Source organism: Littorina saxatilis, linkage group LG1 (assembly GCF_037325665.1).
Source record: "Littorina saxatilis isolate snail1 linkage group LG1, US_GU_Lsax_2.0, whole genome shotgun sequence".
NCBI lineage: Eukaryota > Metazoa > Mollusca > Gastropoda > Littorinimorpha > Littorinidae > Littorina > Littorina saxatilis.
The window spans coordinates 45367472-45391484 of record NC_090245.1 but is presented as its reverse complement, the minus strand read 5'-3'; the positions used below and the strand labels follow the sequence as shown (position 1 = coordinate 45391484).

General features: G+C 40.2%; 1 protein-coding gene across 1 annotated transcript; it reads left to right on the top strand.

The window, feature by feature from the left end:
- Window positions 1–7034: 7034 nt before the first annotated feature.
- On the top strand, window positions 7035–23405 carry LOC138970967 (uncharacterized). The gene is made up of 6 exons (XM_070343556.1): window positions 7035–7139; window positions 12285–12408; window positions 14070–14181; window positions 14529–14709; window positions 16733–18607; window positions 21181–23405. The coding sequence occupies exons 1-6, from the start codon at window positions 7127–7129 to the stop codon at window positions 21441–21443; spliced, it is 2568 nt and encodes an 855-aa protein (XP_070199657.1). The 5' UTR covers window positions 7035–7126; the 3' UTR covers window positions 21444–23405.
- The last annotated feature ends 608 nt before the right edge of the window (window positions 23406–24013 follow it).

Here is a 24013-nt window from a genome sequence, read left to right as displayed (position 1 = left end):
GATTGCATGCACGCGGCTTGTCGACATATGTCTAGATCTTGTTTGTTTGTTTTCTAAAATCTTGCAATTGTTTCGTGACCCTTCTTATGCATCCGTTTTGGGCTGCCGATTCATTTTAAATTTCTTATACACTGATGTAGGAAGACAATTTGAAGTCAGCAGATCATAAATTGATAAAAACAAACAAAGCTTACTTGGCTCTGAGTCTCTTCCAGATCCGATGATATTTTCAGCGTTGACACTGGGGGGTGGAAGCAAAACCGCTTGCTTGTCGTCGGTCTTCACTGAGCGGACAAAGTCACGTCTCCGACCAGTACCTTGTCCTTCTGCTAGAGTCACTTGTTCTTGATGTTCTCTCAAATCCAAGATTAAGGGTGGGTACGAAGTCAAAGGAGTTGGCATCGTTGATAGCCGTGCCATTGCCAGACACGAAGTGACGCGAGCAGACTTTTCAATGGCACGACAAACCCCTGTCGTCGGATTGCTTGCACCCATCGCGTCCTTCGCTGTTGCGCCTTCGCAATTGCACCCATCGGAAAGCCATACAATGACAAATTCTGTCCACCGTATTTCTCTTTCTTCATTGATTCCACTGTTGCACTTGCAGTTGTAAACACAACAGTTTGTCTCGTCGTCTCCGCACTTTACTTTGCACCAAGCCTCGTTGTCGATTTTTCCTTTTGCCCCTTTGTTCCGGTAGATCTGACAATAAACTTCACAGCGCATGCGCCAAAATTTAAGTGAAAAAGGTCTACGAGTTTCATTCGACATGTCAATGCATCGCAGTATGAAATAATACAGGTAGGAGGTTAGTTCTTGTACTTTGGGTCAACCAAAGTCGATAAATGCATTCTTCACTATGGTATTGGGTGTGATTTCGTCGTCCGTCTTGAATCGAAAAGCACTCTTCTTACAAAAAAACCCAACTTCGTTGCGAGCTACGGCGAAGCTTCGCATGTCAAAACTTGAGAAGCGATGTTGGGGTCAAAGTACCACGCCGTAGCTGCGGGTTTTTGGTATTAAGACTTTGCGAAGCTTCGTGTAGTGAGTTTGTGTTACTGTTTGTCTATTTCTTACGTGAGCCTTGAAGGCTTCGCCTCTTGTTTTTTTTTAATATACACCAGTTAACAGTTTCGGCACTTACATGGTACAAAGAAGGAAAACTCACGTGATACCCAAAGCGATTCTGGTTGGACGAAGAAATTTCGACGAGCAACCGCTGCATCGTCTGCTCAACGTGATGGTAGCAATTGAACGGGACGGTGTGTTTTCCTCTACGTTATAACAAAAACCTCACGTTACATCCAATTTAGCGATGGCGTCAACATGCTGTGTTATTGGTTGCAGTAATGGGAGTAACCGACTTAAAAAATGGTGGTCGGATGATTGCAAAATTCATTACGTGCCTCGACGGTCGTTAGTGTGTGGTTGCGAATCACCATTCAGGTGGGCATTTGTTATCGTCTGTGTGTCGTGTTTTGACAAACTTTTAGTACGACTGATGTGAGCCGAATTTATTGGGGAAAGTTCAATGAATGCAAAAAGGTATGCCAAATAGTAGTGTGTCATGTTTCCTTTGCGTTGGGTTGTGGTGAAATACACAGCGGTTATCTGTTTGAGAGTTGCCTGGAACACGGTTTTTTAATAACATCTCTCGATCTTCACATATTTTGTCATGTGAATAAGAACAGAACAAGTTCGTCAAACATATTTCTTACTTTATCTGCATTGAATGAATGTACAACCGCCTTCTTGTTAATTGTTTATTCATAAAGACTACTTGTACTGAAGAAAATGTTTCTCCCTTTCAACGGGTGGAGTAGTGCGCCGGAGTAGTGTCCCTTGCGTAGAAACGTGGGCGAATAACACGATCTGCGCATGCGGTGAAATCAACCGAAAAAGGAAAATGACATAAACATGCCGAAAAACGATATGCGCATCACCCGGTAAAGGAAATAGGCCGAATCTGCTCGAGATAAAAAAAAAAAAGTGCGCATGTGCGAGATCTAAAATGGCCGCGGAACTGTTAACTGGTGTATTGAACTGCGAGCGAAAGCGAGCTGTTCACTATTTGAAAAAGCAACGAGTGTAAATCTGGTACGACACAGCAAGCCATGTAGTATTCTGTTTATCCTACATACTGTACTTACGTGTATTTTACTGAAAATGTCCTGCATTCGAGGTAGCTAAATTGAAGACGCTTGTTTTGGAACCTCGATCTCTTCTAAAGGCTCGTGCAATCTATTACGTCAAACTAAAGAAACGTCACTCTGAAAGTGTGGCGTGACGTGTTAGTTCAAAAACTTCATCGAGGGTAATTATCCAGCGCAATATTGTTATTATTTTTTTTTTAATCTATAATGACGTTTGTCTCGGTGACTTTGGCATCATAAGCAGTGGAAAAACAGGCCCCTGCCAGACTTGCTTGACATGACCTCATTTACACACACATGTGATTTGAACGATTATTATGATATCTCACGAGTGTCTCTCTCACGTATGTAGGATAAAAATGTTTTGTTTTGTCTGCTACGTTACAAAACGTCTGTACTACTTCACGAAACCTTGTCATAAGAAAGAAAAAAGAAAGACAAAGAAGAACATGTTGGAATGGAGTAACATGATAACAAAAAAGCGTTAACTAGCATTGTATACATCTCTCTCTCTCTCTCTCTCTCTCTCTCTCTCTCTCTCTCTCTCTCTCTCTCATTCTCTCTCTCTCTCACACTCTCTCTTTCTTTCTCTCTTCGGTTTCGATTATGCAAATCTTACAATTTAACGTTAAAAGAGATACACAGAGAAAAAGAAAAACTCGGCCATCTGTTCAGAGAAGAGAACACGTAGGAAAAGTCGGTTAGGACGTCAGGTAAACATAATCGATAGAATAAACAAGAATAGAAAAGAAAGCGTACTTGTCAGGATGAAATATATTGCTTTGAACATTTGATATTGCTTTAGTTTTCTTGAAATTATGATTTTTTGTTCTGAAAAACTGATTTTGGAAATAAAAATAAAAGGGGAAAGTCCCCAAATGTCGAACAGGCGACTAATACCGAACATCTGATTTCTCGAAAACAAGAGACGACTGCTCACATTTGACTGCACGAGGTGATAAAGTACCGTCCCTTATTATCCTGTACGAACAATTATGGCTTCGAAAGGCTGCACAAGAAAACAATGAGTGATTTTAGGATTGTATGACCCTCAAAGCTATTTTCGACCGATAGAAGACTAATCATAGCATGAATTTGAGTTGCTTTTAGTGAAAAGTTATGGTTGAAATGAACATTGTGATCTATTTGCTGGCCAAATATGTCTGTTTCAAAGCATTCCCCTTAATCGTGCCTGAGCACCATGTGGTTTTAAAACTGTTAGGAAGATTTCAATTACCGAACACCCCTATGGTTCAAATACCGAACTATATATACAGAAGCTGACATTATCACGTCAAGGCCCTACACACGTAAACTTGAAGTGTCGCAGGCACAAAAAAACAAAAACAAAGAAAACAAGCAAATCAAAGCAAAACACAGAGAACAGAGAAACAGAAAGCTAAAACCAAGAGGGTTAGAAATGTCAGTCATCAACAGGATGCTAACTGGTTCTGTTTTTGTGTGTGCCGAGAATACACCTGTGAGGACATGATGTGTTAGATGTGCTCAAAATGGGTACATGTGGATTGTGCTGGAATAACAGAAAGCCAAAGAGCTCGAGCATACTTTTGCGCTGTTTTTCAGTCAAAGTAACTTTGGTTTGTGCTGTTTGGATTTTGAACCTCTTTGTTCGGATTTAGGTAACAGGTGTTGTAAATCCGAACATATTTTAGATTTTTTGAAATTGAGATAACTTTCTTTTATGTTGATTTCTTTCCACAAAAAGTGGTATGAATGTTGCTGATTATTTTCTTTATTACAATTCACATTCACAAAAATTTGTTGTTTTTGAGAAAATGGCAGATTTCTTTAAGTGTTCGGTATTTGGGAACCATCATGTGAATCATCATGTGAACCGTCATGTAAACCATCATTAAATTTGACTTAAAAGCACACTCAGCCTCCCGCAATCTATCCGTTTCTGATCACTGAGCTCCCCGAGCTTCTACATACAGTATACAAACATACTTTCATTTGAACGCTCACCGAACGGGAACATCCTGTCTGCTTTCCGTTGAGAGTGAGACATTTTCAAAGAATTTATTTCGTGCAGTCAGAACGGATTTACCATTTGCATTAGACAAATTGGAAGCCTCGTTTTGGCGCCCGACCTAACTTTTAAAATCTAAATAATAAATTGACGTAGAGGTTACATGCCGAGTCTCAGTGATTATTAAAAATAATGTGCGAAGTTAGCGGATCTTGAAAAATGCGAGCTTCAGCGAGCTTTTTCATGACCGCGAACTGAGACCATTATTTTTAATAATGACTGAGACGAGGTGTGTAACCTCTTTATTCCTCCTTTCTTCAGTTATTCAAAGAAAGGAGGAGTTTTTGTGCGAAAGTTTGATCGAATCCTATTCACTCAACCAGTCAACATGCGCAGGCGATCGATTAATGCACGGTTGAAAAGTTCCGTGCAAATCATTCCATTCTGTTGACACTTCTTGTCAGTTTCCCTGTTTTGGACTAAAATCAAGTACACAGAAATGTTGTTATTCTGTTGTGGCGGTAACGGCAGATATCGTGTGTTCTGTTCACGTTTTGGTATCGCTTGGGATATGTTCTTTCGTAGAATGGGACTAGCAGACGAACTTTTGCACCCGTGTTCCAACGTTAAAAACTGTATGAAGTTCAGTTTTCTGGGGAAAATAGTGTATGAAAACGCTTTATGTTCTTTAAATTGATGAGATGTGTGCATTTGGTTGCGTGTGATCTGTTTATAAAATGAAATATTGTTGAAAACTGACCGTCGGATTGCAGTCTTTTGTCAAAGAAACTGAGTGAAAAGAAATTTGAAAGGGGAACTACAGTCTTTTCGCTAGACAAAGTATGAGAATTACTTGCCTCGGGAATTTGCTTGTGTTGAACGTTTGTGCACGCAAGATCTGGATTCAGAAAACAACCGAACTCATAGATTTTATATGGAGATTCATGTGTTCAAGCCTGCAGTTGTTAATTTAAATGCGGTATTTTTTTTCTTCACAATTTTTTTATTCAGAAAAGGTTACATGCATGCATTCAGGTTCACAGTATGGGAAAGGCAATTCAGAATATTATGACATTAACAAAAACACCTTATGTATACAATGGCAGAAAATAAAGTGGTTTTTTGAATATAAAAGCAGGAAGAGAACTTGCATATGTACACAAAATAGACAAACAAGTACATCAGATTACAATGAGTTATGACAAATACATTCATAAGTGGGCTGCGTACACAGAGCTGATACAAGAATAAATGCGGTATTTTTGTATTGTTTGCTCCAGAGATGTACATTTCGTACATTAGAGCGTTCGGAACTTTTCAATCGCAAATCCCACAAAGTCTAGCTCCTAAACATGTGTGCTATCGAGGATTCAGGCCTGTTGTTGGGTAAGTGATTTTGGTTGCTGGGTAAGTTACCGAAAAATAACTAGCCCTACAAGTTTACAGAGAGAAAGAAGCAGAGGGGGGAATAAAGCTTGGTACTCAAACATTCTTAAATCATAAAAGAAGTCTTTTTTCATCAAAGCAACATCAGTACAATTCAAAGTTTTAAAAGTTTGAAAAAGGGGAGCCCGGAAGCAGGTCACGCAAGGTAGTGTTTGCCCAAGCAGACATTTTTTCTGCATAGCCCTTGCTTATTTGAAGCCAATCGCCGCCGATAAGTTCGTGTGACTCGCAGTCGTTTGGTGCACTTTAGATTCAGAGGTACATAATAACGTGCTATTGCAGATACAGCGAGTCGCATTGAAATCACAAACTGACGACTAAATTGTGAAAAAAAGGAAAGTGGATCACATGGGTTCACGATGGCTCAGGGCCGGGTTAGATAAACCACGAAATCTGGTGTGTAGTTTACGCGATCTAAATAGTAATGCTATTAAATGCTATTGCACGTGTGTTCCATAAGGTTAGAACTGCTTTTTTCATTGGAAGATTTAAATCGTTTTGTAAACCAGAAGCAAAAACGCAGAAATGACTTTTTTGACCCATTTGTCCGGACAGTACCTGATTACCATGCGGATACTACCACAACAGACGTGTGATTATATTATGAAACGAATCTCCATAACAGAAAGCAATATAATTTATACTCTGAAAAAAATCCGTCTCAAATCCGTCTACACAGGTTCGATTTCGGGTTTGAAATTATGTCACAGCACACCATGCAGGACCTTGCAAAAACCGGTGTTTGGTTTGAACATATGGTTATTCAAATGGAAAACGCTGTATTTGGCTAGTCTTTTGCAGACTGTAAATTCTCCGTCTTAGTTTACCCGTTGTCCTACTTTTCCGCCTCTGACAGCGGTGAACCTTGCACGCATTGCTAGATTACAGCTTTGAGCAGCTACTTTAGCACCGGTTCAGTCAGCCGGATATATAGCTGCCAACACTAAAAAACAAGTCGCGTAAGGCGAAATTACTACATTTAGTCAAGCTGTCGAACTCGCAGAATGAAACTGAACGCACTGCATTTTTTTTGTCACCAAGACAGTATAGCATCGTCAGTCCCCCGCTCGTGGAAAAGGCTGTGAAATTGACGAGCCAGTTTAGCGCGTTAGTGGTTACGCTGAGCTGCATAGCACGCTTTTCTGTATATCTCTTCTTTTTAACTTTCTGAGCTTGTTTTTCCATCCAAAAATAACATATCTACATGTCAGATGTCAGTCTAATTCAGATAACCCGTTTTCCTCTACATGTCAGCCTAATTTTAAGGTGTCCGGAAGAAGGCAAAACATTGACAACAAGGATATGTATCAACGTGTGAGCCGGTGATTCAATGACCCTGGCCGATTTTCAAGTCCACCAGTACTTCAACGAAACTGTTTTCGGTTTTGGTTCTTCACCTGTGCCGGTGTACTTTCTCTTTGAGATCTATATAACACATTGATAAGGTAACTGGGAGCGTTCTTTAGCACGGAACAAATCATTGACACCTAGCACAACAGTCTGTGTATGTGTGTGTTGCTGATCAAGTAAAGGCACGATGCAATCTGAAGGTTGGTAGTTCTAGCTTGTTGCACGGTTAAAATGTTCAATTTTATCTGCTAAGTTACAACACGTCTGTACTTCTTAACTAAATATTGTCATAAGAAAGAAAAAAAGAAGAAAAAGAAGAACATGTTGGAATGGAGTAACATGATAACATTAGCACGTATCCTCCACGAATCTGTCTTCCTTTTTGATGTACCTTGTCTGGTTCATATTTTACGACAATTTGAAAATGACGAAAAATCATTTGCAAACGTGAACATCATCCTAGGTGCCCAACGTAAAAAGCGAGCAATTTTTAAAGAATTAATTTTGCAGATTTTCTCAGAGACAATCGGACCGTGGTGCGTTTTGGCGCTAGACCTAACTTTTAAAATCTAAATAATAAATTGACAGCTTGTTACACAAGCATTCTTAAATCATAAAAGAATTCTTTTTTCATCAAGACAAGATCAGTACAATTCGAAGTTTTGAAAGTTTGAAAAAAGAAAAGCCCGGAAGCAGGGTCACGCAAGGTCGTGGTTCTCGTAGCAGACGACGGTTTATGCCTATCGCCAGTTCCTCTGAACAGTCAAAAGCCATCGCTAGAGTTCTTGTGAACCACAGCCGTTTGTTTCATGCATAGTCAGAGGTACATAATAACGTGCTATTGCAGATAAGCTCACATCGAGTCGCATTCAAATTACTAACTGACGACTACATTGTGAAAAAGGGAAACTTGATCACACGGGTTCACGATGGCTCAGAGCCCGTGCTGTTCATCATGTACACCTCCCCTCTGACTGACCTCGTCGACAGACATTCCGTTTCCCACGAAATGTTTGCTGACGACAATCAGCTTCAGAACTCAGCGACTCCCTCAGAATACGCCCAGATGACCACCTCCCTTCAGTCTTGCATTGCTGACGTTGAACTCGGGATGTCCACTAACAAGCTTAAACTTAACTGTGACAAAATAGAAGCCATTCGTTTCACCAAATCCTCCTTCTCCTCCTCTCTCTCTCTCTCCCTCCTTCTATCACTTTAGGCAGCAGCACTATTGAATTCTCAGACTCCGTCCGTGATCTTGGTATCTTTCTTGATAGCGATCTCTCCATGAAACACCATGTTATGAAAGTCTGTCAGTCCGCTTACATCGCTTACCGCTTAAGAGAATAGGTTCTATCCGCCCATACCTTCCCGAAGATGCCACCAAGACCCTTGTTTCTTCCTACATTCTTTCTCGATTAGACTACGGAAATTCTGTTCTCATTGGCTGTCCTCAGTCTGTCATCCATCCTTTGCAGCGCGTTCAAAATTCTGCAGCCCGGCTTGTCTGCAAAGCCCCTCGGTCTCAGTCCTGTTCCCCCTTGCTTAAGAAACTTCATTGGCTCCCTGTAGAGCTGAGAATCCAATACAAGTGCTGCTGTATCTGCTATAAAATCATATCTGGCTCAGTCCCATCCTACCTGTCGGACCTGTTCACACTCTATACACACCCTCACGATCCCTCCGCTCCTCTGTAGACACTAGAATGTTCCGTCTATCTTCTTTCAGTCGCAAACAGCACGGCCAGAGAGCCTTCTCCCACTCTGCAGCCGTTGCGTGGAACTCTCTCCCTTACTCAATCCGACACTACCAAACTTTTTGTTCCTTCAAATCAAACCTTAAAACACACTTCTTCACACAGTTTGTTTGTTTGTTCTTCATAGGTCTTTTCTTTTCTCATTCAAATGTGTACATTTTTAAATCAACAAACTTTATCAGTAAACTAATATGTTTAAATAGATAAATACATAAATATTATCATAACATAAATTTATTCCTAATGTTCAGCTCAGTTTCCAATAATACACCCAAATCTAACTTTTTCCCATATTTAAATTTCCCAATGGTCATTTTGGTAATTAAAATACAATAATTCACAAAATAAATATAATCATTTTTCAAACTTTCCCTAAAATAACCCAAAAATACATTTTCTTCATTCAAAATGATGGCAACATGTATTTTCTTATAAACAAAATCTTAACATATTTTCCAACCCTTCATCACCTCTTGGCAACTAAAAAAGAAATGTTCAAGCGTGTCTACTTCATTACAAACTTCACACTTATTCGATGTTCGTATTCCCATTTTGTTTAATAAAATATTGGTTGGATATATTCTATGTAATAATTTCCAGTGCAGCAGACGTAATCTTTCTTCTTTTGTGCTGTTAACAGCCAGTAACCAGTTTCTCTTATCCAAATCTACATTATGTTTTCGTTTCCAAAAATCACAGGCACTCGGAATCTGGATATCAAGATCAACTAAACATTTTCTAATAAACTTTGCTGTTATATTACCACCATTAACAATGAAATCCTGCAATGTAAAATATTGATATGGTAATGTGTCTGTACGTCTGGATTTAAGTGCTGTGCATAATGCATTGTATTCAAACTGTCTGGATGGTTTATAACCCACTTTTTGACATAAGTCTTCAAAAGAAATAATAATACCATTTTCATTCATAACATCCTTTACGAATGAGATATTATGTTTTATAAAATCTTTAAATAATAGGCATTTATGTTTAAATTGAATATTCATATTGTTCCAAATGCATTGGTCCTTCAATAATACTGGTGCAAAATCATACTTTTAACAGAAAACACTTTTATTGTCTAGCCAAGTCAATAACACTTGTTTCCAAAACAATGATCTGCAACTATTGAGTCCATTTATCGTTTTCGAAGATGCATTTGAGTCAAAGCACGATAAACCAATGCCCAGACATGCCAGACAATATCTTGGAATAACAGACCAATACTTTTGTGTGGAGTTTTGCAAATTAACAAGCCAGGAAATCATAAATGAGTTGTGCATATCTACTACGTTTATCATATTCAAACCACCATAATCTTTTTCTTTACACATAACTGTTCGTCTTACTTTTTTAAATGCGCGCGTATTTGAATACTTTTTCTTCCAAATAAATCTGAACAAAATGGAATTAATATGATGTAAAACATGATGAGGTACTGCCAGAGACTGGAAAATATAAACGAATTGAGATATAAGAAAGGTTTTAAAAATACAAATTTTACCTTGTATACTTAAATTTCTTTTTGACCAATTGGCGATTATTTGTTGTATTCGTTGAGTTTTCTTTGACCAGTTTTCCTCTAAAGACGATACGGGTATATTGTTTGAAAAAATAATTCCAACAATTTTTACTTTATGTTTCCATTTAAGACCAAAATACTGATCTGTACACAACTTTTTGGACCCTATCCACATGGCTTCCGTTTTGTTAACATTCACTTCCAAGTTGGAAAAACGTTTAAATATATTCAAAATGTATAACGTCCATTCTCTCTCCCACTGATCTTTCACATCGTCCGTAATAATTATATGATTCCTGCAAGCATATCAAATCATATTTTCTTTTTTTTAATAAATCAAATATAGATCTTCTTTTTCTTTTGTTACGTAATCCTCTTACATTAAGAGAGCATACCGAGACGCTATTCATTAAACCCGAGTGTAATTAAGTCGCAAAGCCAATTCATAGTCCTTTACCATCGCCGTCGTCGCGTAGCACGTGAAAGTCACCAGTCAACAGGAAGTACAGTCAGGGTTCAGCACAAAAGACTGCCTAAGCTGTGTGTGTTGCTGTGTCTCCGTGTTGCTGCGTCTCCGTGTCGCACGTGTTCTCTTTCCCGTCGCTATCGGGTGTTTGTGGCATTGTCAGTCTCGGTTGTTTGCTGCCCTGTTGTTTGGGGCTGCTGTCTTGTTTCGGTGATACCGATCGAGAACGCAATCGCTTTACTGAGCTGCTGTCTCGCTTGTTGAAGTGCAGGGTGCTCTGCTCAGAGACTTGCTTCGACTTGACTGCCCTAGCCTACCTCTACTGGTAGAAGGGCTTGGACTTTGTTGTCTGCAGGGGGCCTCTGGTTCCTTCGTCGGTGTGTTTGCTCTGGACGGGGTTTGGGGGGGGGGGGGGGGGAGGTGGAGGATGGAGGGGGCATGAATTCGGGGGGGATGTCAGGGGTCATGTCACAAATGGGATCGCCAGCTTGATGATTGTCTTTTAGACACTGGCAGCATTTGATGGGGTTGGGGCACTCTGCTGTTGTGTGAGATTTATCCAAGCAGCGCCCACACTCTGCGTGAAACTGCCTTTGTTTTTTAGCTTGCTCTCTGTGATACAGAGGACTTAACATTTCTTATATACTGCTTGACTAAAATCTTTACAAAAATTGACTATATTCTATACAAGAAACACTTAACAAGGGTAAATGGAGAAACAGAATCCGTTAGTCGCCTCTTACGACATGCTGGGGAGCATCGGGTAAATTCTTCCCCCTAACCCGCGGGGGGGGGGGGGGGGGGTCCGGACAGTACCTGATTACCATGCAGATACTACCATAACAGACGTGTGATTATATTATGAAACGAATCTCCATTACAGAAAGCGATTTAATCTAAACTCTGAAAAAAAAAATCCGTCTCAAATCCGTCTACACAGGTTAGATTTCGGGTCTGAAATTATGTCACAGCACACCATGCAGGACCTTGCAAAAACCGATGTTTGGTTTGAACATATGGTTATTCAAATGGAAAACGCTGTATTTGGCTAGTCTTTTGCAGACTGTAAATTCTCCGTCTTAGTTTACCCGTTTTCCTACTTTTCCGCCTCTGACAGCGGTGAACCTTGCACGCATTGCTAGATTACAGCTTTGAGCAGCTACTTTAGCACGGGTTCAGTCAGCCGGATATATAGCTGCCAACACTAAAACAAAATCACCACCGTAAATCGAAGAACATAAGCGGAACACTGGCGAAGAAGAGCTTCCTTAAAAATCTTGCTTCCCTATTTATGTTGATTTCATTGATTAGCGGACTTTATCCCTGCTTTACTGCGTGCCTAAAGTACAGGACAGAAAATGTCTTTTGGACTTTATAAGAATAAGAACAAGAGACTGCAGGTGAGAAGAACAAGAACACGATAACAATGAAAATGTACTGTCCAAAAACACGAACAATAAAAATAGGAATAAGAATACTCGTATTTTATTGTTCGTGAGTACATTTTCATTGTTATCTTGGACTTCATAAGGTTAAAATCATCAGAAATCGTCTCCAGAATGGCATCCTTTATACAACATCTTTAATCTCTCCAACAGAACAAGCAAGTAGCGGGACAGCCTCCGACCAAGGGCCGTGCGAAGAGCAGCAGTTCATGGAACGCCTGCAAACATTCCCCAACCTCTTCTTCCAGGACTGCGCCAAGAGAGCGTCGAAGAAAAAGTGATTAATGATAAATGATACCGATGCATGCACAGCCTGGCAGTGACATTACGATTAATTTTCTACGGCTGATATGTTGAAGTCACCGAGCCAAACTTTGTTCTTGACATCCTTGTCACTTCCTCGGGAGTCGGACATGCAGAAGAAGTGTCAGAATGTTTACGTGACACCATTATTTACATTATGACTTAAAGGCACAGTACGCCTCCCGTAAACCATCACAGATACTGTCAGGCTTTTACACACAGTACAAACACCCTTCCATTTGAACACTCACCGAACGGGAACTTCCTAGGTGCCCTACGTAAAGAGCGAGCAATTTTCAAAGAATTAATTTTTCGGATTGAGACCATCTCAATCGGACCCATCCTGAACTCAGGTCAAAAATGAGTTACTTCCCTTCAACTGGCGATAGCCGTTGAGCAATGATTGTGCGTTTTGGCGCTAGACCTAACTTTTAAAATCTAAATAATAAATTGACAGCTTGTTACACAAACATTCTTAAATCATAGAAGAATTATTTTTTCATCAAGACAAGATCAGTATAATTCGAAGTTTTGAAAGTTTGAAAAAAGAAAAGCCCGGAAGCAGGGTCACGCAAGGTATGGTTTTCGTAGCAGACGACGGTTTATATGCAGTCAAAAGCCATCGCTCGAGTTCTTATGAACCACATTCGTTTGTTTCGTGAACAGTCAGAGGTACATAATAACGTGCTATTGCAGATAAGCTCACAGCGAGCCGCATTCAAATTACAAACTGCCGACTGCATTGTGTAAAAGGGAAACTGGATCACACGGGTTCACGATGGCTCAGGGGTAAGATAAACCACGCAAAAATAAATTCTTTGAAAATTGCTCGCTCTTTACGTAGGGCACCTAGGATTATCCCGTTTGGTGAGCGTTCAAATGGAAGGGTGTTTGTACTGTGTGCAAAAGCCTGACAGTATCTGTGATGGTTTACGGGAGGCTTACTGTGCCTTTAAACAAACTCAACTTTGTTTTGCTTTTGACTTCAGAGATTTCACTTTGAAAAGGAGGGTCAAAAGAGACGTCTTGTTGTTGTTGTTTTAATCGATATTGTATGTCTTTAAAACACGAGAAATAAACAGACACAAAAGAAAGGTTTAATTTCTACAATCGCCTGCTCGATGTTTCAGAAGTGAACACAAAATTAGGGTTAATGTTACTGATTTTGAACTGCAACTTGCTTTTTCGATGTGGTAGAAGTAGTCACGAAAGAAAGATTCATTCCTCTAAATTATTTCAAGTAAGGTTATATTGCTTTTAATTGATCTAAAATGGCATACGCCTGCTCGATGTTCTAGAAGTAGTCACGAAAGAAAGATTCATTCCTCTAATTTATTTCAAGTAAGGTTATATTGCTTTTATTGATCTAAAATGGCATACGGCTGCTCGATGTTCTAGAAGCAGTCACAAAAGAAAGATTCATTCCTCTAATTTATTTCAAATAAGGTTATATTGCTTTTATTGATTTAAAATGGCATACGCCTGCTCGATGCTCTAGAAGTAGTCACAAGAGAAGGATTAATCTAATTAACTTAACATGCTTGATTGAGTAGGGTCACTCTAGGGGAAATGGAGGGAGAGGAGGGGGTCGGGGGTTGGTGGACATGAAACAACGGTGTGCCTTGTGGTCCACAGACTGACGGCCACTCTACTGACCATCACTGACCAGCAGAGTCGGCGTGAAGCAGACGACCATCGCTCGCAAAACATTGCCACCCTGCTCCATTGGATCCTCGGTGACTCACAGGTAATTTGCTCTTCATAGACCGTACTTCATGTCACAAACAAATGGACAGATACGTTTAAGTGCCGATCTTTGTGATGAGGCCGTTTTTTTGTAAAACCAGTTATATGACTGAAAAGGCCATTCATTCCCCTATAATATTTAGAAAACAGATTGGTTTTACATAAGGTAGTGTCTGTACAAATGGAACCTACAACAAAGTCACCATCCAAAATCAAATTCACAAAAGTAAGGCCCCGCGTTAAAATCGACACAAAATCAGAACAGCTAAAACGGAACAAGTTTTGCATGTCTTTGGAAAGAAAAATCAATTTTGTATTCAAACCAGTCAGTTTTGTTCACCTTCTCAGGAAGCAAAAACAAGTGCGGTGAAAGCAGTGGAAGATGAAGGCAGCAGCCTTCTGGCACTGTCCAACTGGGCCTTCATTCTGTGGCAGAGAGGGGAGACAAATCAGGCCACACAACAGCTGCAGAAGCTGGAGATACTGAGAGGTGGTGATCCGCTGATCTACGAGGATCTTGAAATAGCAGGTAACAACTATTGTATTGTGGTAGGGAGAGGGTCTCTAATATGAACCACCTCAAACTAACAGTGCTGGAGCGCTCAAAACAATTTCATTCGCTGCATGTACCCTGCTTGGACAACTTACACATGTCAAAACAGTTGCAGACTAGTATACAAACCACAAAACCGTAATGCCCCCCCCCCCTTTTCTAACACTTTTAGCAGCTTCATTCTAAATTTGACGCTTAAAACGGACTAGTTTCTGTCAATAGACACAACTGTTAACACACAAAGTGTGCTATGCATGAAAGCTAAGACTGTAAGTGTCACATTTTAGCAGAGTTGGCCCCGTTTTTTCTAGCCCAAAAGAAAGAAAAGGCACAATCTCAAAGTATGTGTATGTCCCCTAATATGGACCACCTTCAACAAGTTCAAGAAAATAAAACATAAAGACTGGTTTCAGTAAAAATAACCTGAAGCATGAAAAGCAACATGCCAAACAGTATTCTTTGTGCGAAAGTAGATAATTTCATTTATTTTCTGTGTTTTTGATAAGTTTCTTTAGTTTACTGTTATGCTTCAAATAATGTTCTTATGGAACCCCCCCCCCCCCCCCCCCAAAAAAAAACAACAACATCAAAACTGATTCATGTTTGAATTGGTCTGAATCGCACCCTTAGTTTTGTCATTTTATTTTGAAGTGTATGGTGCTTTTTACCATGATTCGTGAACGCCTCTTCACTGGTCCTTATTAGGCACTGAGGCTCCCAAAATGGACCAGTTGTGCATTTTTCTATATTTATTTTTGCTGATTGTCTATCAAAGGGAATTTGCTCTAATTAGGTCTAACGGTTATATAAAGATGGAACAACTAAATGGAAGAAAAGTGGTCCATATTCGGGGCCCTTTCCCTACTTGATACTAGTAATTAAGATCTTTCTATAGTGCAAATTCGCAAATCGTCTTTGGATGGAATTTGATTGCATAATTAATATTATTCACACATATATTATGTTATACATGTTATATACATATGCAAATAACATTGTATTCTCATTATCAGTCTTTACGCAGTTTAAGTCGTGAAAAACAATGGGTGGTTTACAACAACAAACAAGTCGCGTAAGGCGAAAATACAATATTTAGTCAAGTAGCTGTCGAACTCACAGAATGAAACTGAACGCAATGCAACGCAGCAAGACCGTATACTCGTAGTCCACCGCTCAAGGCATAGGCAGTGAAATTGACAAGAAGAGCGGGGTAGTAGTTGCGCTAAGAAGGATAGCACGCTTTTCTGTACCTCTCTTTGTTTTAACTTTCTGAGCGTGTTTTTAATCCAAACATATCATATCTATATGTTTTTTGGAATCAGGAACCGACAAGGAATAAGATGAAAGTGTTTTGGACAATTTAATTTTGATAATAATTTTTATATATTTAATTTTCAGAGCTTGTTTTTAATCCGAATATAACATATTTATATGTTTTTGGAATCAGCAAATGATGGAAAATAAGATAAACGTAAATTTGGATCGTTTTATAAATTTTTATTTTTTTTTTACAATTTTCAGATTTTTAATGACCAAAGTCATTAATTAATTTTTAAGCCACCAAGCTGAAATGCAATACCGAAGTCCGGGCTTCGTCGAAGATTACTTGACCAAAATTTCAACCAATTTGGTTGAAAAATGAGCGCGTGACAGTGCCGCCTCAACTTTCACGAAAAGCCGGATATGACGTCATCAAAGACATTTATCAAAAAAATGAAAAAAACGTATGGGGATTTTATACCCAGGAACTCTCATGTCAAATTTCATAAAGATCGGTCCAGTAGTTTAGTCTGAATCGCTCTACACACACACACACACGCACACACGCACACACGCACAGACGCACATACACCACGACCCTCGTTTCGATTCCCCCTCGATGTTAAAATATTTAGTCAAAACTTGACTAAATATAAAAACAAGAACAAAAAGGATTGTTTCTCAACAAACTATGATACTTTTTTGTTATAGTATATTATATGCAAGTTTCACATCGCAGCCCAGTCGGAGGTGCTGTACCTGTTCACCAAGCTGGCACACCTGTTCAAACCCTACGCCATAAGCAAGCTTCACGAGAAGCTGTTGCAGCGACGGCCGGACAACGCGCACTTCAAGTACTACCTGGCTCTCACTCTTAAACGCTATACTCACCCATTCTACATGGCCCGACACCCTCAGGTCGACTTCAGTCCGGCCATCCGCAGTGCCATGAAGTTGTTGGTTGAGATCAAGGACCGGGAAGCCCTCAGCGGGGACCTCAGAGGCAAGGCGGCTGCAGAACTAGGCGAGATCCTGAGCTGGCAGAGCAATACAATCCTCAGGGCTGTCGTAGAGAAGGAGCGACGATGTCTGGGATTGGAGACCTCACAGTGCTTCCAAGATGCTCTCCGTCTGGCTGACAGCAACCAAGAGATTCTCGTTAAAGCTGGCAAATACTACGGCTTTCAAGGAGATCTTCCAAGGTCGAAGAAGCTTCTGGAGAAAGCTGTGTCCATCCGTCCAGAGTCCAAGGCACACTACCGGCTGGGAGCCACGTTGAAAGAGCTAGCGCTGCAAGCAAAGAGAAGCAGTCCGCAGTCTGACCGGGCAAGTGAAGCTAGCCCGCATGGACATGGCGACTGGCGACAACCTTCCAGAAGTGTTAACAGAGGTGGAGGCAGAGGGGGAGGATGGGGAAGTAACCAAGGCAACTGGAGCAATGGAGGCAGGAATTGGAGGAACGTGTCAACCTCAGCAACAGGCGGTCCCAGCCTTTCCAGGGACGACAGGTACGTCCAGGAAGCCATGAATCACTTTCACAAGGCGCTAGAGCTTTCAGTCGGGGAGAACTTTCCTGCTCTCAATGACCTTGCCTTGCTTCACATTGCTCTTGGTGAGTACGATGAGGCGCTGTCAAGATCTTTACAGATCCTACCCCTTTCTCCTGTCACCGTGCTTAACATCAGCCAGGCCACGGAGCACGCCAGTCTAGCCTGGAAGAATATGGCAGAGACGGAGGAGAACAGCAGTAAACGCAGAAATCTTCAGGAGCTGAGCGACTTCTGTCTGAGCCTGACCCTGATCAACCGTTGCTATTTCTTGATGCAAACGAAAGATACAACCAGACTCAATGCGGATTTCTGGTTCTCCCTGCACTCCCTGTACACAACTGTAAAACGCGAACCTTTCCAAAGCCTGAAATCGAAGACTTTCAGCGACGAACGCGTGTTGCTGTTGATCATAAAGAAAAACATGGATTCTCTCCCAGTCCTCCGAGACCTGTCGCACCTCACCGAGAGTCAAGCCGAGGACGCTGGGAAGCTGAAGGCAATAGTGGAGGGATACGTGAGAGACCGACGTTACGCAGACGCCATGTTGTTCCTGAGCCTGCTGAAGCTGACACAGCAGAGCCCCCAGCTGGATGACAGGGTCATGGCCGACCTGGACCTTCGAGCGCACTTGCTACTGGCTCAAGATCGTCTGACGAAATGCGTCGGAGAGGACCCTAAGGGAGAGGACATGAACACATTTGCGGCAAAAATGCTGTTTGAGCGAGTCTTTGACAACGTCTTCAGTCCAAGAGTTGCATCGACCACCGAAGACCATGCTGTGCAAGAGGTGGATGGTCTTCCCTTCTCCTCTCTGCTGTTGTCTCCTCCGCCCGAGAACATTCCCTACGATCCTTCGTCTCCAGAGCTGGATGATGACGTCAGTCAGACGGTGAAAATACGTTTACTGCATGATCATCATGACGAAGAAGCGGCGCGTGACGTCACAACTCTCCGTGACATACTGCAGCAGATCTGCGGCCTGATGACGTCAGTCGTTACAGACGAGGCTCTGCTGTCGTCAGACGAGGGAGCACAGCTGATGCTAGTCGTTGTGGGAAACAAAGGTGAGGTTCAGCTCATACTTATTTTCCCGTTTACCTGTCAATAAAACAGATTAAATCTGTGAATTTCTGTTATGTGTGAAGTTGAAAAATACTTTCTGACGTGTTTAACTATAGCGCTTTCTTATCTTAAGGGTCTGTTGGATTAGGATCGGAGAAAACAGAAGTATAGTCATTTTTCGGATGAATCGACTTGTAAATAGCTTGTATGACCCGCAGATTTGTTGGTTGTGCAAATAAAGGATCTAGCTATCAGTATCATCCAATAGATATATTTTCATTCAGCTCTTCTGTGCGTTTGATAAGTCATGTGTTCTTTCTTTTTGTTTCGGCCCTGTTCTGCTCGCGTTTGTATTCAATGTGTACACATATGCGCTCTCTCTCTCTCTCTCTCTCTCTCTCTCTCTCTGTGTCTCTCTGTGTCTCTCTGTCTGTCTCTCTGTCTGTCTCTCTGTCTGTCTGTCTGTCAGTCTGTCTCTCTCTCTCTCTCTCTCTCTCTCTCTCTCTCTCTCTCTCTCTCCCTCCCAACACTTCATTTAAAGGTAAACATGAGTAAAAGTAACATTATTGTGTTTAGGAAAGGTGGATATTTGAGTGCAAGGGAAAGATGGACATATGGGGTTGATATTTTACCTGTTGTAAACGTGTATAAGTATTTAGGAATATTGTTTTCAACTCGACTCAGTTTCACTGCTGCCTGTAGTGATCTCTCAAGCCGGGCCAAAAATGCTCTGATGTGTATTATACAAAGATTATTATTCTGTGCTTAATAATAATAGTTTGCATGTCTTTTTGAAGTTGTTTGATTCCCAAGTACAACCAATAGTACAGTATGGTGCTGAGATATGGGGATTTGATAAAGCTACTCTGCAGTGTGAAAAAGTCCATTTATTTGCATTGAAGAAGTTCTTGGGAGTTCGTATGCGAACACCTAATGACCTGGTATATGGTGAGACAAACATACAGATATCCGATATATTTGAATTCTATTTTAAGATGCGTTAGCTACTGGATGAAATTGTTAAAGATGGAGGCGCACAGACTTCCTCGTAAATCATATGATATGTTGTATAAAATGGATGAGAGTGGTAAAAAGAACTGGGCCTCAAGTGTCCGTTGTAAATTGTATGAGTACGGTTTTGGTTTTGTGTGGTTGAATCAGGGCGTTGTTAATGAAAAAGAGTTTTTGCGTGTTTTTAGGGAAAGGTTGGTCGATTGCAGATGGCAAGAGTGGGATTATCATATTCAAAATAGTGATAGATTTGCTGTTTATCGGACATTTTGTACTGTACATGACATAATGTATCGATTGGAGATTGGATTTCCCTTCTTTGAGCCATGTGACGTCAGAGGCCGACAAAACTTTATAATTTGGTGTTTCAGGTTGACCGAAACTTTAAAGGAACTTCAAAACACACGTCATAATGCGTGTTTGATTGCATGTGTGTGTGCTGTTCAATGTCAAAACAACAACAAAGTCAGTACATGACGTGTGTTTTGTAGTTCTTTTGAAGTTTCGGTCAACCTGAAACGCCCAAATATGAAGCTGATGTGTTTGATTGCATGTGTGTGTGCACAGGAGTGTGTGTGTGCTCGTTCAATCGTCAAAACAACAACAAAGTCATAGTACCTGAAAGGAATTCGATCGATACATAAATGTTATTTGCGTGTTTGACCAAAATATGACATTTTACAAAGATCTCGACAGTCATTGTTCACCTCGACCGCTAGCGCGGTCTCGGAGAACAATGACTGTCTCGATCTGTGTAAAATGTCATATTTTGGTCAAACACGCAAATAACGTATATTAAACCCTACCTTTTGTTGAATGTGGATAGACATCTAAAGTTTATTATGACTAGGTTTCGATTCGGTATTTCAGAAATAAATGTGCATGCTAACCGATATAAACAGCATGATGCCGATCAGTTAATGTGTCCCCTTTGTAAAGTAAAGCAAGAAGATGAAGTCCATTTTGTTTTGTGTTGTCCATACTTAAACAGATTAAGAGAAAAATTTATCCCATTTAAATATTATAAAAACCCAAGCACTTTTAGACTCAGCTTGCTCCTGGCTTCCCCTCAAGAAACTGTTGTTAGAAATGTATCCTTGTATTTGTATAAAGCCTTTAAATTAAGAGATGTTTTAACCACTTAGTTAAATAACGTTCCTTTCCTTTATTTGGTGTTTAACGTCGTTTTCAACCACGAAGGTTATATCGCGACGAGTTAAATAACGTGTAATGTATGTTTTAATCCGTAGTGTTGTGCGATTATTATGTTGTACCTTTTTTGCACCTGATGAGTTAAATTATTTGCAACGTTAATCATTTGTTCACACTCCGATCCTTCATAAGGGGCTATGGCCTATTGAATAAATTATCTGCGTCTGCGTCTGCGTCTGCGTCTGCGTCCCTCCCAACACAGACACAATAACACACACGCACCACCACCACCACCACCTTCCCAACCCCGCCTCCCACGACCCCAACAACCCCATACCTCTGTTTACTCACACCACCATAACACCAACCCACCACCACATCACGATACAACAGTCTCTCTTGCTGTTTACAGGTATCTCACAGGAGTTTTCAGCGCTGATTGACCAAGCCCGGCGCCAAGCCTCTGGACCACGTCCCATCCACCTACTCTCACTGACCCTTAACTCCGCCACTCTGCCTGAAACTCTTCGAGGTCATCGTTCTTCTACCTGTTCTTCGCAGCTGCTGGGTCAAGGTCAGCAGGGGTCAAGTTCAGAGGACAGGGTGCGCGCCGTCTTCGAGCTTTTCTGTAGCCTGGTGGGTCTTCCCATGGAGTCGGGCAGTGGTGAGATTTGAGTGAGGAGGTATATTCGTGATGACGTCATCACCGCCATGAACCACAAGTACGACCATCACCACCACCCACGCTACCATACCAGCACTACCACCGTCACCTGCTTCGCTACGGAAGTCTTCGATTGAAGGTCAATCAAGGGCCTACTAGTGAATTCAAGTTACTTCCCTTGCTTTTTGACGTCATCTGCTTTCTTTATACAAGGGGTTACTTCCCTTTAAAAATGCCCTGTACAAACAAGCCTTATTTTCACTTAAAAAGATCGGTCAGCGATTGAGCAATAGAATTGATTTCAATAATATGTTGCCTGTGGTATTTTCAGAGTGGGTTGAAACAAATGTGAAAAATATTAGAAATCAATCAGACAGACTTTATGATACAGAATTGTGAATATGATGACATGCCAAGAATCATAAAAACGAGGGTTGATTAATTGAATGGGGTATCTCTCCAATCAATTACAACCACAGGTCGTATTTTGGAAGTGGTATTAATCCCTGGTTTACGTTTGTTGTGATGATGTGTTTCTATTTGAATTATTGTAACGTGTCTTTCCGATATGGCTGGAAATAGCGTAATTTTATGACGTAGGCTAAAAGTATATCAGTTTCTCGATTCGTATAAACATATTTCCTGGAGCAACCGAGCAATTGTAACCAACAAAATGACACAATGCCGTGCAGAGTCCACACAATCACATATGAACAACTTAAAACAATTGACCATGTCATTTTTACACCGACCTGCAAAAGGTACCATTACCCCTATTCTGAAAAATATGCATGTTGAGTGATGTGTAAGCGCTGTTTTAAACTGTTCCCAATCTGCTAATCATTTGACATTTTATTGTACTAATCAACAAAGAGAATGGGTGTTATCATTTGACATTTTATTGTACTAATGAATAAAGAGAATGGGTGTTATCATTTTACATTTTATTGTACTAATGAACAAAGAGAATGGGTGTTATCATTTGACATTTTATTGTACTAATTAACAAAGAGAGTGGGAGTTATCATTTGACATTTTTATTGTACTAATAGACACAGAGAGTGGGAGCTATCATTTGACATTTTATTGTGCTAATTAAACAAGAGAGTGGGTGTTATCATTTGACATTTTATTGTACTAATTAACAAAGAGTGGGTGTTATCATTTGACATTTTATTGTACTAATAGACACAGAGAGTGGGTGTTATCATTTGACATTTTATTGTGCTAATTAAACAAGAGAGTGGGTGTTATCATTTGACATTTTATTGTACTAATTAACAAAGAGTGGGTGTTATCATTTGACATTTTATTGTACTAATTAACAAAGAGAGTGGGTGTTATCATTTGACATTTTTATTGTACTAATAGACACATAGAATGGGAGTTATCATTTTATATTTTATTGCACTAATTAACAAAGAGTGTGGGAGTTATCATTTGACATTTTATTTTACTTAGTAACAAAGAGAGTGGGAGTTATCATTTGACATTTTATTGTACTAATGAACAAAGAGAGTGGGTGTTATCATTTGACATTTTATTGTACTAATTAACAAAGAAAGTGGGTGTTATCATTTGACATTGTATTGTACTAATAGACACAGAGAGTGGGTGTTATCATTTGACATTTTATTGTACTAATTAACAGAGAAAGTGGGTGTTATCATTTGACATTGTATTGTACTAATAGACACAGAGAGTGGGTGTTATCATTTGACATTTTATTGTTCTAATAGACACAGTGAGTGGGTGTTATCATTTGTATTTTATTGTTTTAATTTTATGGAACAACGTTTACAACTATGATTGTGAAAGTGTCTTTTTTATAACATGCTTATTGACATGTTTTTCTGTTTAATGTCTCCTTTATAAGATAATCAGATTTTGTTTTCTTTTTAATCTGATTGGAAATACAAGCCCGGGGGATTTTGTTAACGTTTGTTATGGAGTAAATAAACCATTCAGCTGTGCTTTCAGGAAATATCTCACGGACGTTTGAATGAGACACTTACCTCTGAGTTGTTGTATCCGTTTTGTAAATAAGTTTTTACTCAGTTGTTTAGCATTTTGTGCTTTTGTTTAATGCATACTGTACATACACTGAACACAAAAAGTAGACATTTTTCAGTGGTATTGGTCACTGAAACTGAACGATATTTTACATGTTTCACATCAGAGAGGATTGTTTTAGAGTCTTGTTTTACAGGGCATACCTATTTCGTTTAAATCTGCCGCGTAGTCAGGCTGTTATAGAGCGTGAAAGACCTTAAGCAAGAAATACTGGTTCTTGAAGATGTTTGTCCTGGGTAGCTGATGTAGATGTGCGATAAATCTAAAACTACACGGATCAGCATCTCCAACTTACTTCTTTCTCGTATACATGTCATTACTTAAAACAAACAGAACCTGAAATTGAACGCAGTAATGGTCTTCCGATACAATGTTGTGAAGGTGCGTAACGCCACAGAGACAAATGTGACATGCATGAAACTTTGCACGCTTAAGGAATGATTGTGCCCCTACATGGGTGGTACATTTCAGAAACTTTCAAATCAAATCAAATCAAATCCAATGGAAC

Coding starts and splice junctions, on each gene's coding strand:
- LOC138970967 (XM_070343556.1), top strand. Junction 14,710..16,732: donor CGAGGATCTTGAAATAGCAG/GTAACAACTATT, acceptor TTCACATCGCAG/CCCAGTCGGAGGTGCTGTAC. Junction 18,608..21,180: donor AGTCGTTGTGGGAAACAAAG/GTGAGGTTCAGC, acceptor TGCTGTTTACAG/GTATCTCACAGGAGTTTTCA.